Source organism: Bos mutus, chromosome 4, assembly GCF_027580195.1.
Source record: "Bos mutus isolate GX-2022 chromosome 4, NWIPB_WYAK_1.1, whole genome shotgun sequence".
Taxonomy (NCBI): Eukaryota; Metazoa; Chordata; class Mammalia; order Artiodactyla; family Bovidae; genus Bos; species Bos mutus.
Window position 1 is genome coordinate 18,293,636 of NC_091620.1, and position 17,879 is coordinate 18,311,514.

The 17,879-nt window shown below is 50.7% G+C and overlaps 2 gene segments (V, D, J or C); both read right to left on the reverse strand.

The window, feature by feature from the left end:
* Positions 1-2,601: 2,601 nt before the first annotated feature.
* LOC102282897 (T cell receptor beta variable 6-4-like) lies at positions 2,602-3,510 on the reverse strand. The segment is given in 2 exon segments: positions 2,602-3,052; positions 3,140-3,510. Coding segments are annotated over 2 exon segments (408 nt in total).
* A 1,603-nt stretch (positions 3,511-5,113) lies between these two features.
* On the reverse strand, positions 5,114-5,566 carry LOC138987562 (T cell receptor beta variable 5-1-like). The segment is given in 1 exon segment: positions 5,114-5,566. A coding segment is annotated over 1 exon segment (453 nt).
* Positions 5,567-17,879: the final 12,313 nt, after the last annotated feature.

Genomic DNA, 17,879 nt, shown 5'->3' on the forward strand with positions numbered 1-17,879 from the left:
CTGGGCCCTGCCCCAGGGTCTGTCGGTACCAATAAAGGGAAACATGACCAGAAATTGGGTCACACCTAAGATTCACAGTCTGGCCCCTCCCTGCAACCCTGTGCCTGGGGGACTGGGACACTGCTCCAGCTCCTGTGTGACCTGTGGGAACAGAAGTGGGGGACAGTCAGGTAGAGCCTTACCACTCCCCACACACACAAATACATTGGAACCACTTGGTTTGCTGAGGACTCACCCACCCCCAGGAGACAGAGGGTCGCCCAGCAGAGGAGCCTGGAGCCCATGGCAGGGACAGAGCAGCAACGGGAAGTTCACCAGCAAGGGTTCTTGTGAGCATGAGCGGGGGTGGTGGCGGTGGTGGTGGAGGCCTGTTACCTGTCCCCATAGGGCAGCTCCCATGGTGACATCACTGCCTCTGTCAATGCCCATGACTTCAGGGACATGTAATTTACATTGGGTTGGCCAAAACATTCGTTCGAGATTTTCCATAAAATGTTACGAGAAAACCCGAACGAACGTATTGGCCAGCCCAATATTATAACATACATAGATGACTAATTTAAATATTTATAATCTCCCCTTTTTTGGGCTTCCCCGGTATCTCAGCAGTAAAGAATCTGCCAGGGATGCAGGAGCCCCAGGAAACATGGGTTAGATCCCTGTTTCAGAAAGATCCCCTGGAGGAAGGCATGGCAACCCCTTCCAGTATTCTTGCCTGGAGAATCCCTTAGACAGAGGAGCCTGGCGGGCTAAAGTCAGTAGGGTTGCAAAGAGTTGGACACGACTGAAGTGACTTAGCACGCACGCGCGCAAGCTTCCCTTTTAACACAAGCAATGTGTGGGTTTTAGGGCTGCCTTCCCACAGGGCTCACATGTTGCTGCATCTCTACATTAATCTTCTCATCCTCCATCTCCCCTCGCCTGCAGGGCACTTTCACTCAGAGGGTCAACAGCACCTCCAATGTCAGATGTGTGCACGCTAAGTCGCTTCAGTTGTGCCTGACTTTTTGCGACCCTATTCTCCCAGACTCCTCTGTCCATGGGATTTCCCAGGCACGAATACTGGAGTGGGCTACCATTCCCTTCTCCAGGGTATCTTCTCTACACAGAGATCGAACCTGTGTCTTAAGTCTCCAGCATTGTCAGGTGGGTTCTCTATCATTAGTCCCACCTGGGAAGCCCCCAAAGCCAGACACCAGGTGGTGAATTCTTTGTCTTACCTGCACATCACGGTCTGCCATGAGGACCCCTATTTCTGACCCAGCCCAGCACCCCGCCCATGGTCCCACAGTCATACAGGCTCCATGGTATTCACTTCGTAGGCAAGGGTGGGCAATGGAGGGGTCCACTTGATTTGGCCCAAGAAGCCTAATGAAGTCACTGACATATTCAGAGACACAAGGGGTGAAATGATGCCCCGGGAAGAGACCTCGGCTGAAAGCTTCTATTCCCTTCTGCGGGCCACAGACCAATTGCCCTCTCTGTGTTCCTCAATCTCCATGCAGCTTCATGTCTCCACAGCCCTCAGCAGAGCCTCACATTCGTCTAAGTCACCACTCGTTAAAACACAGTTTCCTCAGAGCTTCTTTACAGAAGACCCAATTTCACTGACCTTTAAAACACTGGTGTGGAATATATCAATACAGTAACAATTCTGTTTTTCTGGAAACCTAGGAGGCTATGTTGCAAAAGTAATGTAGTTCTCACTTTCACTGCCATCAGAGCATCTGCTTGTTCAAAAGTCATTTGTTCACAGGCTAACGGTCATTACAAACATCCTCTCTTTCGGAGGAGGAGGGAGCAGGACCAGAGATGAGTGAGGGGTGGAGAGTAAGGCTGTAGAGTCTAGGAGGGGGACACTGTAGCTCTGTGTCTTTACTGACCTGAATCCAGGAGGGCACTCAGAGGTGATGTTACATCCCACTGTCTCCACTGGTCTTGTTACACTGATCAGCTGTCCCAGCGCCCATGCAGCTCCATCATCACAGGAGCTCAAGGAGGAGACACACACGGGAGACAGAGTCCTGCTTCTGAGTAGATGGAGACCACATCCAGGAGAGAAAAGTTCATAATCTAGGACTCAAAAGTCAGAAGAAAGACATCCCATCTGTGCTCACAGTTCATCTGGGAAACAGCTGTACCCAGATGTGCCTGAACACACAGTGGGACCTTGAATGGGATCACAGGTAGGAGTTAATCACTAGGAAAGGCAGGACCCCTCCGCAGGGCACAGGATGCATTTTTGGAGTCTCTGAGATGGGAAGGGACATGACCCAGGTGACGGAGGAGCAGCGTGACTGGAGAAGAGAGGACTGGGGAGCTGAAGCCAGAGAGATGAAGGGTGGAAACACTCTGTCCCCTCTGGAAAGATGGGCAAGATCAGAAACCACATGAAAGCCAGGTTGATGAATAGTTTCAGAAAGACAGCAATGAGGTGCCCAGGGAGAGACAAGAGGGTCTAGACATATTTGATTTCCCATAACCTTCCCTCCTGGAGGTCTCAGGCTCAGGTGCTGACCAGGAGTCGGAGCTAGAGAAGCATCTTCCTGGATCACAGGGAGGATGCAGAGAAAGACAGAGATGGATGGTGGACATGTGTCCGCAAGGCCTGGAGTGAGATCCGGGCCAGTACAGACCACACACCAAGGGTCACACTGAAGGCACGTGGCAGCAAAGCCCTGAGACTCCCAGTGCTAGGAGCCTACAAGGGCCTCCCCCATCTTTTTGCACAGAGAGGAGGTGACCCTGCAGCGCTGTGGAGTACTGCTGGTGCAGAAGTACACAGATGTCTGGGAGCGGTTGGCGGACTCCAGCGTGAGAGGGAAGTTCTCTGTGCTTGATCTGGAGACGCTGTAGCCATCAGGCATGTCTCCTTTGTACGTGGTGTCAGTGAAAGATGAATAACGAATCAGCCTCAGCCTGAGTCCCAGGTCTTGTCGGTACCAGTACATACTGTCGTGGTACAGATCCTGAGTACATCTCAGTGTCACGTTCTGTCCTGTCTTCACGACCTGGAATCTGGGGTCCTGAGAGACACCAGCATGGACCGCCCCTGTGGAGAAGGAAGACTGATGCTTCCATCACAGCGGACAGGCTTAGTGCTGGCAGCCCCAAGGGGACCCTGCCCCCCAGGACTCACCTGCCTGCAGGAGACAGAAGACCACACAGCCCAGGAGGCAGGGGCTCATGGCGGGGGCAGGGCGGGTGGAGGGCCCTCTGGTCTGAGTGTGGATGAGAGGGGAGAAGGGCTCTCCAGGAGTTCTTCTGAGATGTCACTGTCCCTGCCAGGCTCCAGAGCCAACCAGTCAGTCAGGGGGCCACGCCTCTTCCCCCAGAGGCTCAAATCAGAAATGAACCTAAGTGAAGAGTTCACAACAGGGAAACCTGTCCAGATCAATGGACTTGAGCCTTACAAGTTGTTGTAACCTTTCTGTAAACAGTTTGCAACTTTATTCACTTTTTCTAGAGATAATTCTTCATTCATACTTTTATTACTTTTACCTGCATATTTCTGTAGTGTTGAATCTCAGGAAAATCCTTTGGGCTTCCAGCTGCCCTTTATGACTCATGAATCCCAAATACATCTTCAAGTGTCTAGGTAAGTGTTAGTTGCTCAGTCATGTCTGACTCTTTGTGACCCCGTGCACTGTAGCCCACCAGGCCCCTCTGTCCATGGGATTCTCCATGCAAGAATACTGGAGTGGGTTGCCATTTCCTCCTCCATGAGATCTTCCAGACCCAGGGATCGAACCCAAGTCTCTTACATCTCCCTCATTGGCAGGCAGAATCAGGAAGGTCCCCTGCAGAAGGAAATGGTAACCCACTCCAGTACTCTTGCCTGGAAAATCCCATGGACAGAGAAGCCTGGTAGACTACAGTCCATGGGATCGCAGAGTCAGACACAACTGAGCGACTTCACCTTCTTTCTTTCTTTCACTTTAGCGCCACCTGGGAGACTGTCCGTTTCTACTTTCGTTAATTAACCACAGTCCTGTTGGTGTCCTTCTACCTGCAATGATTCTTTTGGCATCTGGTTCCCCAACCACAGGTCAGACTTATCCACACTTGAGGAATCTTTTGGCTCTATTTCTTATCAATTCACCAACAGACGGGTCCCCTGCCAGATGCATCTACATTCCCATCCTGTTCACTGGACACAGGGCTTGCAGTTTCTGAAAGGGGGAAGGGGAAGAGCAAGCGGAACCACGTCCAGCTTGGGACTCGCCGTTCTTTGTGGAGAGAAGCCAGTTGCCCAGCACCACGGATGACCTGGGCTTCTCTCAGATTATGAGAATGGTAAGGAACCTGCCTGCGAATGCAGGAGACATAAGACACGCAATTTTGATCCCTGGGTTGGGAAGATCCCCTGGAGGAGGACATGGCTACCCACTCCACTATTCTTGCCTGGAGAATCCCATGGACAGAGGAGCCTGACTGGCTACTGTCCATGGGGTCACAAAGAGTCAAACACGACGGAAGCAACTAAACACTCACATACACACAAGCAGGTGACAAAGGAACGTATATGTGGGACGGATGCAGGGAGAGGTGGCAGACTCCAGGTTAAAGGAAAAGTGCTCTGATTTTAGGTGAGACATCCATTCCATGGGAATGCTTCCTTGTGAAGTGGGGATTGCATTAATTGAGTAACAAATATCACAGAGCTCCTCAAACTCTTATCTTGTTGTGCATCATCCCACACATAGAAGCCCCCACACATGCTGCAGTGCTCTGCTCTCTGCAGATTCTCAGTGGTATTTGAAACCAGGGACCCTAAAAATTATACAGCTATTCCTGGTTACATGACGCTGAATCTGTGGTGACCTCCTGATGTGCTGGTTTCCCAGAGCACGACCACACGTCACAGGCCTGGGTGACGTACCATTCCTGGCAGGGGTCAACTGGGGGGTGGTGAGGACCACAAGTGATAAGGACAGGCTTGAGCAGCATTCCTTGCTCTAACGGTTACGAAATATGAGGGCTGGGCAGGCCGATTCCCCTTAGATAAATAAGCAGATAAAATAATACTTATCTTGCAATATCATTTTGAGCATTAAAAAATTTCAGGAAAGAATGTCTAGGAAAGGCTGTCCACTTTACCAGGGCCTGGGTCTCACTGGCTGGCAGTCGATGCCCGGCAACCACTTCCTGAGCTGGGGCAGGAGTGTTTTTGTCCCAGAGGCTCCTTATCAGGCAGCACTGTGTCTTGCCTACTGGCACAGAGATACACGGCTGAGTCTGTCAGCTCCAAGGAGCTCAGGTTCATCTGAGAGCGAGAGTCACTGAACTGTTCACCTGAGAATCGATCAGGCATGTTTCCTTTTGTACGCACTTTCCCATCATAATACAGAATGAGGAACTGGGGGCCCTGGCCCAGGGCCTGTTGGTACCAGGATACATAGCGGTGTCCAGATTCAGGGGAACATCTCAGAGTCACTTGCTGCTTTCTTGATTTGATCAGGTATTTGGGGGTCTGGGTGACTTCAGAATCTACCAGGCCTGTCGGGGAGGAGACAGAAGGAAGCTGAGGGCAGAGCACAGGGGAGCCTCCTGCTGCAGCCCTCATCGCCACGCTTCTATCTCAGGGAGGCAAAGACATCTCAGAAGCTCCCACACTGTGTCCAGGACTCACCTGCTCCCAGGAGGCAGAGAGTCACACAGCAGAGGAGCCTGGAGCCCATGGCAGCATCAGGACCCAGGACTGCTGCTGGCTGGAGGCAGGGCTCCTGGGATGAGTGGTGTAAAGTGCTGACCTTCCTGTTCCCTGATTGGAGCATTTGCCTATGGTGTCCCTGCTCTGTGTCTCTGCAGGCTGACCCAGGGCTGGCTCCTCTATGCCATTCCCTGTCCTGACACCCCTCAGCAAAGGGTGGGTGTGAGGTGAGTTTCATCCCCTGGTCCATGGGCCCACAACATGTCTTGTTCTGCTCTCTCTGACCCTGCCAGACACTCATCATCCAGCCCTCACCAGATACCCCAACCTCTCACCCTCCCCTTGCCATGCTGCTCGAGGAGACAGCCCCCTGGGCACATCCTGAAACTCCAGGTAGGTACCCACTCCCCTGGGCAGTGAGGAGTCTGTGCTGGCTGTATGTGCCCCGGGACCATTCAGGGAACTCAAACCTGCTCCCAGATGCAGGCATGTATCCAAGGTTGCCTTAAGCTGCCCTCCCCAGGTGACTCCTAAGCCCTCCCCAAACACCATGCTTACCGTGGAAACACAATGCCTCCACGTGGCCAAAGGTCGAGGGCCTCATGGATGAGCAGCATCTGTTTAAAGCAAGGGTGTGAACACACACACACACACACACACACACACACACACACACACATCTGTTCTACTGCCTTTCTAGCCTGGCTCATTAGGGTTGATTTTCAAATCCACTCTTAGCCTCTAGAGGTAGAATCCTGTATGATCTGACCGTATTACTAAGAAGGAAATAATTGCTTCACCAGTACAATGATGGTAGTTAGCTAAAGATGGAAATATATGATCATAAAATAAATGCTCAAAGGATCTCAAGTGAATCTGCCTGCAAACATGTCTTCATAACTACTTCTGGTTAATCAGAGGCATATATGTTGAGATTTCCTATTTAAATTAAGCATTATCAAATTCCATGTATACTTTTTCTAAAGAAGTTTTATAAATGTGGACTCAATTATTTCTGCACTTATAAAATCGTGATATAATGGGGTGATACAGGATATATTTTGACTTTGAGAAGATTTTGATGAGGGTGCCAGGTGGTGCCAACCTGGCCTAGGTTAGGTGAGATGCTAAGGATGTTGGGGGGCAGAGGGGTGCGTGTCAAGAACACACAAAGGCAATCTGTCCCCTTCAAATGGACTCACGTGTGTTTGGGGATGATACGTAATTAACTAAAGTTTGTTTCTTTTTCATGAGTCCATACATGTTGCTTAAAACAGACTGCACGGAGAGGCCTTTTTAAAAGCATCCCTGAGACTTGGGAAATGGACCTGACCCAGATGAGGGAGGGGCTTGTGGCTGTAGTAGAGAGGGCAGGGAGCTGATGCAGGGAGGTAGGGAGAGGAATGTCCTGCCCGCCTGGGAAAGGTGGACAAGAGCAGAGACCATGTGAGAGCCAGGCTAGGGGAGAACGTTCCAGAAAGACAGAAATGAGCTGCCTGAGGTGAGACAAGTGTCTAGATGTATCTAGTTTACCAACAACCTTCCTGCTAGGTCTCAGGCTCAGGTGATGACAAGGAATATGACCTGGAGAAGCTTCTTCCTGGTTCACATGGAGGATGCAGAGGAAATACAGAGATCAATGAGGACACATGGCCCCGAGGCCCGGGAGTGAGGCTCAGGCCAACCTAGTCCACACACCCAGGGTCACACTGCAGGCACACGGTCTGCAAAGCCCTGAGGCTCCCGGTGCTGGGAGCCTGCATGGGGCCCTCAGCGGTCTTTTTGCACAGAGAGGAGGTGGCCACGCAGCGCTGTGGAGTACCTGCTGGCTCAGAAGTACACAGATGTCTGGGAGCGGTTGGCAGACTCCAGCGTGAGAGCAAAGTTCTCTTTGTTTGATCTAGAGACGCTGTACCCATCGGGCACGTCTCCTGGCTCGCTAGTGTGCGCACCATCTGAGTAATGGATCAGCCTCAGCCCGTGTCCCAGGTCTTGTCGGTACCAGGACATGTAGTTATGACCCAGATCCTGAGAACATCTCAGTGTCGCGTTCTGTCCTGTCCTCACGACCTGGAATCTGGGGTTCTGAGTGACTCCAGCATGCACCGCCCCTGTGGAGAAGGAGGACCGATGCTGCAGTCACAGCAGACAGGCTTAGTGCTGGCACCCCGAAGGGGACCCTGCCCCCCAGGACTCACCTGCCTGCAGGAGACAGAAGACCACACAGCCCAGGAGGCAGGAGCTCATGGTGGGGGCGGGGCAGGCGTAGGGCCCTCTGGTCTGAGGGTGGATGAGAGGGGAGAGGGGCTCTCCAGGGAGTCCTTCTGAGATGTCACTGTCCCTGCCAGGCCCCGGAGCCAAACTGTCACTCAGTGAGCCACGCCCCTTCCCCCAGAGAATCAAATCAGAAATGAACCTGAGAGATAAATTCACAACCCGGACACCCATCCAGATAACGGACAAAAGCCTCACACGTTGCTGTAACATTTCTGTATGTGTTAAAGTTTTTTTCCGTAAATGTTAAAGTGATTAAACTATTTGGATGTTCTAGTCCAGAAATAAATCTTCATTAACGTGTATATTACTTGTATTTATCTACATGTTTCTGGAGTTTTGAATCCTGGGGAATCCTTCTAGCATCCTGCTGCCCTTTATGATATGTGTCCCAAGAGCTCTTCAAGAGGAGAAGGCAATGGCACCCCAATCCAGTACTCTTGCCTGGCAAATCCCAGAGACGGGGGAGCCTGATGGGCTGCCGTCTATGGAGTCACACAGAGTTGGACACGACAGAAGCGACTTAGCAGCAGCAGCAGCAGCATTTCAAGGCTCCATTTCCGCAACATTGACCACAGTCCTGAGCCTGTCCCTCCACCTACCATGTTTCTCCAGGTTTCTGCTCCCAACCTCATCGCAGGCTCATCAGCATTTGAGGAATTTGTTTGGTCTGCTTCTAATCAATTCACTGACAGACGGTCCACCTGTCAAACGCAGGTACAGCTCCCTCATGTTCAGGGCAGCCCGTGATTCCCGTGTTGGGGAGAGGGAGCAAGCAGAGCCCCCTCAGGCCGGTGACTCACCTTCCTGGGTGGAGAGAATTGGGTGCCCAGCACAGGATGACGTTTAGCCACAAAGGATGCAGGAGGGACGTGGAGGGAGGTGCAGATGCCAGGGTGATGAAAAATGCTCAGTTTTTATTTGAGATGTCCCTCTCATGGGAATACCTCTTTGTGAAGTGTGGCTGCCATTCACTGAGTAACAGTTCATATCATAGAGCCCCAAACTGTATCTTGTTACACACAGCACAACGGGTATATGTAATTTGCTTGTACAGAGATAGTTCCATGAGCGAGGGGACCACGGCTGTTGAGAAGAAACTTGCGCCGGGATGCTAGCTATAACACTTATGAAATATGAGATATGGGCAACTCATGTCCCCTCAGATGTACAAACAGTTAAAATAATACTTATTTTGATGACTTTAGTGAGCATTAAAACATACCAAGAAGTAAATGTCTGGGAAAGTCTATCGCTCCACCAGGACTGGGCTTGGCAGGTTGGCAGCTGACACACGGGCACCACTTCCTGAGCTGGGGCAGGAGTGTTTTTGTCCCAGAAGCACCTGATCATGCAGGGCTGTGTCTTGGCTGCTGGCACAGAGATACACGGCTGAGTCCATCAGCTCCAAGGAGCTCAAGTTCAGTTCAGAGCCAGAGTCACTAAACTGTTTTCCTGAGATTCTTTTCGGGAGCTGTGCTTCTCCCCTCACTTCCTGCCTGTAATACTCAACGAAGAACTCGGGGCCCTGGCCCAGGGCCTGTTGGTACCAGTATACGGAGAGGTGTCCAGAGACAGGGGAGCATCCCAGGGTCCCTCGCTGTCCTTTTGCTTTAATCAGGTATCTCGGGGTTTGTGTGACTCCAGAATCCACAAGACCTGTGGGGGAAGACTAGGGCTGAGAAAGAATGCGGAAGAGAACCAGATGGTGCCTTGGATTCAGGCAGAGTCAGGCTAGGAACACGGATTCTCCCCTGTGCCAAACACCAACCTGCTGCCAAGAGACACAGAGCCACACAGTAGACGGGGCTGCAGTCCATGGCAGGAGGGCCAGAGCTGGGAGGCATCTCCTTGCTCAGAGCTCTGGTTCTCTGAGAGCTGGGGTTCTGGGCCTCCTTCCTCTGACTGGAGGTGAGACAGTGGCGTCACTGCTCTGATGTCATTGCCTCTGCTGGTTCCCAGGAATCTGACCTCTCATTCCAGGTCGCTGATCCGGGAACCCTGCTCTGTCCTGCAAAGTGTCTTAGATAACATGTGAGCTGGACTGCTGGTGTAGGCGAGGCTGGCTTTATGCCCGACGCCCTTCCCCATGGCTCCTTCACTTTTCTCTTCAGGCAGGTGTTGCTCTTTTCTGTTTCTCTTTCCTACCACCTCCGAGCTCCATACCCTTCACTTTTGCTGCAACCTCAGAGGCTCCCTCAGCACTGCATAGTTGAAGTTCATGGCTCCAGCTGGGACAGCAAGCCTGAAAATTAATGCCTATGCTAGTAGGGATTCTAGAGATAAAAACACCAAATAAAGCTTTCTCTTAGGCCTCCTGGTCCCAGGCACTAGCTCTGTCTGCTTGCTCTGCCCAGAAACTTGTGGTGTTTCTCAGCTGCACAGCGTCCCCATGTGCTCTATGCGTGGAAATCAAGACTGTCTGCCCAAATTTAATAGTCATGGGATGTGTTCATATTAGAAAATATTTCACTGTTTGGCGATTGAACTGTGTTTTTGCTTGTTTTGTTTTTCTAAAGAACACACACACAATTAGAAACACAAACACACAAAGCAGCCTGCCATAGCTGATTCATGATTTTGTATTTCAAGAGAAAAGAAATGTGCTCATGCAGGAAATATTTGATATTTGACTTTTAGAAGATTGTGATGAGGGAGATGCTACGAACTTGGGTTAGGTTTTGTCGGTTGTGGTGTTCAGTGGCTAACTCGAGTCCAACTCATTGAAACCCCATGCACTGCAGCGTCCCAGGCTCCCCTTTATCACTATCTCCCACATTTGCACAAATTCATGTCTGTTAGTTGGTGATGCTATCTAACCACATTGTTCTCTGCCACCCCATTCTCCTCTTGCTTTCAGTCTTTCCAGCATCAGGGTCTAGGCTATTTAGATGCTAAAGACAGGCAATGGTGGAGAATACATACACACACAGCTTGTCTCTCCTCCTCAGGGACGACCAAGGAATTTTGGATGATTAATAATTAACTGAGTTTGCATTCTCTTTGAGGACCCCAGAGAACATACTCAAACACGCCCAGTTAGGGATCATTACAAGGTTCCCTGGGTGATGGGCAAGGACATGACCCAGATGAAGGAGGAGCAGCAGAGCTGAAGTAGAGAAGAGTGGGAACGAGGGCCAGGAAGGTGGGAATGAAAGACCCACATCTGGGGAAGTTGGACAAGAGCAGAGACCACTCAAGGGCCACCCTGGGGGAGAGCCTTCCATAGTGACAGGCATGCGGCGCCCGGGGAGAGACAAGAGGGTCTAGATGTATCTGATTTCCCAACATCATTCCCTCCTGGAGGCCTCATGTTCAGACTGATGACTAGGAGGCAGAGGTGGGTAGCATCTTTAGGCTCACATGGCAGCTAGAGTGAAAAGACAGAGAGTGAGGGTGGACACATGTCCACGAGGCCCTGTTGTCAGGTCCGTGCCAGGAAGATCAAACATCGCTGGCTATGCTGCCAGTATGTGTCTGTGGGCTCCGAGTCTCCAGGTGCTAGGAGCCTGTAAGGGGCTCCCCAGGTTCCAGGCTGCAGGACCCTCATCTGCTTTTTTGCACAGAAAGGAGGTGGCCGTGCAGCACCGTGGAGTAACTGCTGGCACAGAAGTACACAGATGTCTGGGAGTGGTTGGCAGACTCCAGCGTGAGAGGGAAGTCCTTTGTGCTTGGTCTGGAGACGCTGTAACCCTCGGGTATGTCTCCTTTAACTGTGTTGGGAGCAGCAAATGAGTAATGGATCAGCCTCAGCCGGTGTCCCAAGTCTTGTCGGTACCAGTACATGCAGTCATGACCCAGATCCTGAGTACATGTCAGTGTAGCCTTCTGTCCTGTCCTCATGACCTGGAACCTGGGGTCCTGAGTGACACCAGCATGGACCGCCCCTGTGGAGAAGGAGGACCGATGCTACAGTCACAGTGGACAAGCTTAGTGCCGGCACCCTGAAGGGGACCCTGCTCCCCAGGACTCACCTGCCTGCAGGAGACAGAAGACCACACAGCCCAGGAGGCAGGGGCTCATGGTGGGGGCGGGGCAGGCGGAGGGCCCTCTGGTCTGAGTGTGGATGAGATGGGAGAGGGGCGCTCCAGGGAGGCCTTGCGAGATTTCACTGTCCCTGCCAGGCTCACAGCCAACCTGTCACTCAGGGGCCACGCCTCTTCCCCCAGAGGCTCAAATCAGAAATGAACCTGAGTGAACAGTTCAAAACAGAAACAACCCATCCAGATCAATGGACTTGAGCCTTATGACTTGTTGTATCCTTTCTATAAACAGTTTACAACTTTAAGTGTGTTGTATTCCAGAGATAATTCTTCATTCCTAAGTATGTGAAGTTATATGCAGATTTCTAACTGCAGGGTTGGGGGTTACTCAGTGCTCCTAAATAGCACATTGTTCAAGAGTCAACTACAATCCATACATCAGTAAAGTTGATTTTAACATGCCTGAGAAGGGATGTATGTCACATGCTCTGGCTAATTTCGAGCACTAAATCAACAGGCAGAATTATTTTCTCCCCTGTGATTTCTAGAGGCCTCAGCTGGAGGAAAAATGTGTCCATCTCTATCTTTGCACCTAAGAAATGGCGGAAGAGGCTGTCAGAGATTAGCAAAGGGAATCAGGAAATCCAGAGTCCTGTTATGTGCCAGGGACTTCATGCTTACTAAATTCCTAGGCAAGCCTGGAAGTTGTTGGGATGACTAATTTAATGTGTCACCTTGACTAGGCCACAGATATTTAGTTCCACATTGTTCTGAATGTCCCTGTGAGGATGTCTTGGTGAGAGATAAATATGTGAAAGTTATCAATAGATTTTAAAATCAGATTAGATGAACATCTTTATTGGTAAGGCAGATGAACTTCCATAATGGAGTAGGTCTCATGCAAAGAGATGAAGAAATGAACAGAACAAAAACCCTAAACCTCTCCTAGGTAGGAGAGAATTATCCAGCTGATGGCCTTCACTAGACTATCACCTCTCCCTGCCTAACGGCCTTTGAAATTAAACAACACCTCTTCTTAGGTGGCTAATAACATGAGCCCAGCGTCTAGACCTTAGACTTATCACTATTAACAACTATGTGTGTCAAATACTTTAAATGATACACACACACACACATATATATATGTGTGTGTATATACATATTTTTTTGTTTTATGGAAGAATCATACAATGGGGGCGAGGACCACAGTGACAAGGACAGATGTGAGTCTGATTCCTTGTTCTGTTATTTATGAAGTATGAGATCTGGGCAAGCCACTCCCCCTCAGATATGTAAAGAGTTAAAATAATACTTATCTTGTATGATCTTTGGGAGCATTAAAACATATCAAGACATGAATGTCTGGGAAAGGCTGTCTGCTCTCCCAGAATTAGGCCCGGCTGGCTGGCAGTTGATACCCTCACACCACTTTCTGAGCTGGGCCAGGATGTTTTTGTTCCAGAGGCACCTGATCATGTAGGGCTGTGTCTTGGTTGCTGGCACAGAGATATATGGCTGAGTCTTTCAGCTCCAAGGAGCTCAAGCTCAGTTCAGAGCCAGAGTCACTGAACTATTGACCTGAGAATTGCCCTAATAGGTTTGCTTCTCCTCTCACATTCTGTTGAAATAGTGAACAAGGAACTGGGGGCCCTGGCCAGGGCCTGTTGGTACCAGTACACAGAGAGGTGTCCAGACTCAGGGAACATCTCAGTGTCACTTGCTGCTTTCTTGATTTGATCAGGTATCGGGGTCTGGGTGATTTCAGAATCCACCAGGCCTGCTGGGAGGAGACAAGGAAGCTGAGGACAGAGCACAGGGAAGCCTCCTGCTGCAGCCCTCATCGCCAAGCTTCTGTCTCAGGGAGGCAAAGACATCTCAGAACCTCCCACACTGTGTCCAGGACTCACCTGCTCCCAGAAGGAAGAAGTCACACAGCAGAGGAGCCTGGAGCCCATGGCAGCATCCGGAACCCAAGACAGCTGCTGGCTGGGGGCGGGGCTCCTGGGTGAGTGCTGTAGAGTGCTAATCCCCAGGCTTCCCTAATTGGAGCATTTGCCTATGACGTCACTGCTCTGTGTCTCTGCAGGCTGTTTCCAAATCCACTGGACCCCTTGTCAGGACCCATTGTGGACTCCTCTATGCCCTTCCTGCCCTTCCCAGCCCCTGAGCAAGGGATGGATGTGAAGGGTGCCCCATCCCCATGTCCCCAACGCCCACAGCATACCTTGTAGTCCTCTGCCAGCCCCTGCCTGACACGCAGCCAGGCACTCACCTGGCCAGCAGTCACCAGGCAATCAGCTGACAATCACCCAGCCCTCACCAGTCACTCCAACCCTTCACCTCCACTTCCCTTGCAGCTCCTGGAGACCATCTCCTGGGCACATCCTGAGGATCCAGGCACATTCCCACTTTCCTGAGCAGTGAGGAGTCTGTACTGGTTCCATATGTCCTGGAACCTCAGGACCTCAGGGAACTCAAACCTGCTTTCTCATTCAAGCATGTAGCTAAGGTTCCTTAAAGCTGCCCTCCCCAGGGTGACTCTCCACCCCTCCCAGGACCCGCTGCTTGCCGTGGGCCCACAGTGCCTCCTAGTGGCCAATGGTCCACAGTCTCGTGGATCTGTGCCTTCTGTCTAAAACAAGAATGTAAATACCCCACACCCTGCACACACACACACACACACACACACACACACACACACACACACACAACACACACTTATTCTACTGTCTTCCCAAGCTGGCTGAGTTAAGATTGATCTTCAAATTCCCCTTAGCCTCTGGAGGTAAAAGACTGTAGAAACCAACATTTCAATTAAGAAGAAAATAATGGCACTGACAGTAGTATGCTAAGGTGGAATCACACAGACCTTCCATACAGACACTCTGCTGAGCTCAGGTGAATACAGCCTGGAGCACTGCATTCTGTAGATCCCTCTGATTAATCAGATCCACATATTTCTAAATTTTCTATATAAATTATCACTAATTCTAGGTAATGGATTTATATACAGAGATTATATATATTAATCCATTTAGTTTTAAAGTTATAAAACTTGAAATAAAAAAAACCCAACCGTCCACTACATTTAACGTCGATGTAGCTGGGCGTGATATGAGACAGCACACTCAGTGTCACACTGCAGGCATGTGGCCCTGGGTTCCAAGGCTCGCGTGTGAGACGCCTACAAGGGGCTCTCCTCCTTCCAGGCTGCAGGGATTCCCTCATCTTTTTGCACAGAGAGGAGGTTGCCGTGCAGCGCCGTGGATAACCGCAGGCGCTGAAGTACACAGATATCTGGGAGCGGTTGGCAGACTCCAGCGTGAGAGGGAAGTCCTCTGTGCTTGGTCTGGAGACGCTGTAGCCCTCAGGCACGGCTCCTTTCTCCGTGGCAGGAGGGATAACTGAGTAATGGATCAGCCTCAGCCCGTGTCCTGGGTCTTGTCGGTACCAGTACATATCGCTGAAGCTCAGATCCTGAGTACATGTCAGTGTTGCGTTCAGTCCTCTCCTCACAACCTGGAATCTGGGGTCCTGAGAGACACCAGCATGGACCGCCCCTGTGGAGAAGGAGGACCCATGCTGCAGTCACAGCGGACAGGCTTAGTGCTGGGACCCCGAAGGGGACCCTGCACCCAGGACTCACATGCCTGCAGGAGACAGAAGACCACACAGCCCAGGAGGCAGTGGCTCATGGCGGGGGCGGGGCAGGCGGAGGGCCTTCTGGTCTGAGTGTGGATGAGAGGGAGAGGGGCCTCCAGGGAGTCCTTCTGAGATGTCACTGTCCCTGTCAGGCCCAGGAGCCAATCTGTCACTCAGGGGCAATGCCCCTTCCGCCAGAGGCTCAAATCAGAAATGAACCCGAGAGATAAGTTCACAATGGACATAAGTCGTACAAGTTGATGTAACTCTTCTGTAAAACTGATTAAATTTTGTGTGTGTTCTAGTCCAGAGATAATTCACATTGATACATGTATTACTTCTATTCATCTGCATATATCTGTAGTTTAAATCTTGTGGAAATCCTTCTGGCTTCCTGTTGCCCTGTTTAACTCATGTGTCCCATTAGGACTTCAAGGTTTCATTTTTGCAAAACTGACCACAGTCCTGAGATTGTCCCTCCACCTACCATGTTTCTCCAGATCTCTGCTCCCAAACTCACTGCAGGCTCATCAACATTTGAGAAATCTGTTTGGTCTATTTCTAATCGAGTCACTGACAGACGGTCCGCCAGCCAAATGTGGGTACAGCTTCTTCATGTTCTCAGGAGGCCCTGACTCCCATGTCGGTGCAGGGGAGGGAGCAAGCAGAGCCCCCTCAAGACTGTGACCCACCTCTCTTGGTGGAGAGAAGCTGAGTGCCCAGCACAGGGTGATGTATTGTCACAAAGGAACTCAGATGTAGGAGGGACGTGGAGGGAGGTGCAGATGTCAGATCAAATGAAAAATGCTCTGTTTTTATTTGAGACATTCCTCCCATGGGAATATCTCAGACGCTCCCACACTGTGTCCAGGACTCACCTGCTCCCAGGAGGCAGAGAGTCACACAGCAGAGGAGCCTGGAGCCCATGGCAGCATCAGGAACACAAGACTACTGCTAGCTCAGGCAGGGCTCCTGGGGTGAGTGGCGAAGAGTACTAACCCTCTTGCTTCCCTGGTTGGAGCATTTGCCTATTTCGTCACTGCTCTGTGTCTCTGCAGTGCCTTTCCTGATCCACTGAACCCCTTGGCAGGACCCAGGGCTGGCTCCTCTATGCCCTTCCCTGTCCTGCACAGCCCCTCAGCAAAGGGTGGGTGTGAGGTGAGCACTGTCCCCATGTCCCCATATGCCCAGAACATGGCTTTTTCTTCTCTTCCTGTCCCTGCCTGACACTCATCACACAGCCCTCACCAGCCACACTTATCCCTCAGCCTCTGCTTCCCATGCTGCTCCAGGTGACGGCCCCTGAACACATCCTGAGGCTCGAGGAACGTCCCCACTCCCCTGGGCAGTGAGGAGTCTGTGCTGGGTCCATGTGTCTGGACCACTCAGGGAGCTCAAACCTGCTCCCTGATGCAGGCATGTAGCCAAGGTTCCTCTAAGCTGCCCTCTCCAGGGTGACTCTCAACCCCTCCAGCACACCCTGCTTACCATGGGCCCACAGTGCCTCCTAGTGGCCCATGGTCTCATGGATCTGTGCCTTCCATCTACAACAAGAACACAAATTCCCCACACTCCACACTTTCAAGCCCTATACACACACACACACACACACACACACACACACACACACACACACACACCCTTCATATGCTGCCTTCCCAGCATGGCTGAATTAGGGTTGATCTTCAAGTCTAGTCTTAGCCTGTGGAGGTAAAACACTGTATGATTAGACATTTCTACTAAGAAGGAAATAATTCCTGTACCACTCCAATGACAATAGATAGCTAAAATGGAGTGATACGGGCAATAAAAATAAGAGCTCCATGATCTCAAATGAAGCCAGCCTGGACACCTGTATTCCAGACCTCCTTTTGATTAAGCAGATCTATATATTTCCAGATTTCATATTTAAATTAAGCATTACCAAATTCTAGCAGGTGCATTTTATAAAGAGGCTTTATGTATGTTAAACTATTCATTTCCTATGAACTTGTAAAATCTTAATATAATAAAAAACCATGAAAGAACTATTTTGACTTTGAGAAGATTTCTCTGGGAAAAGTAGAAACCTGGTCCAGAATAATTGAGATGCTAGGAAAGATGGGCAGGGAAGGAGAACACACACACCCAGCCTGTCTCTCCTCCTGGGAATGAACTCCCAAGGGATTTTGGATGGTTTCTAATTAACTGAGTTTGTTTTCTCTTTGATGATCCCAAGAGCTTGCTCAAACACGACCAATTAGGCATGGTTACCAAGTTCCCTGTGTCATGGGAAGGGACGTGGCCCAGATGAGGGGAGAGCCATGTGTCTGCAGCAGAGAGGGCAG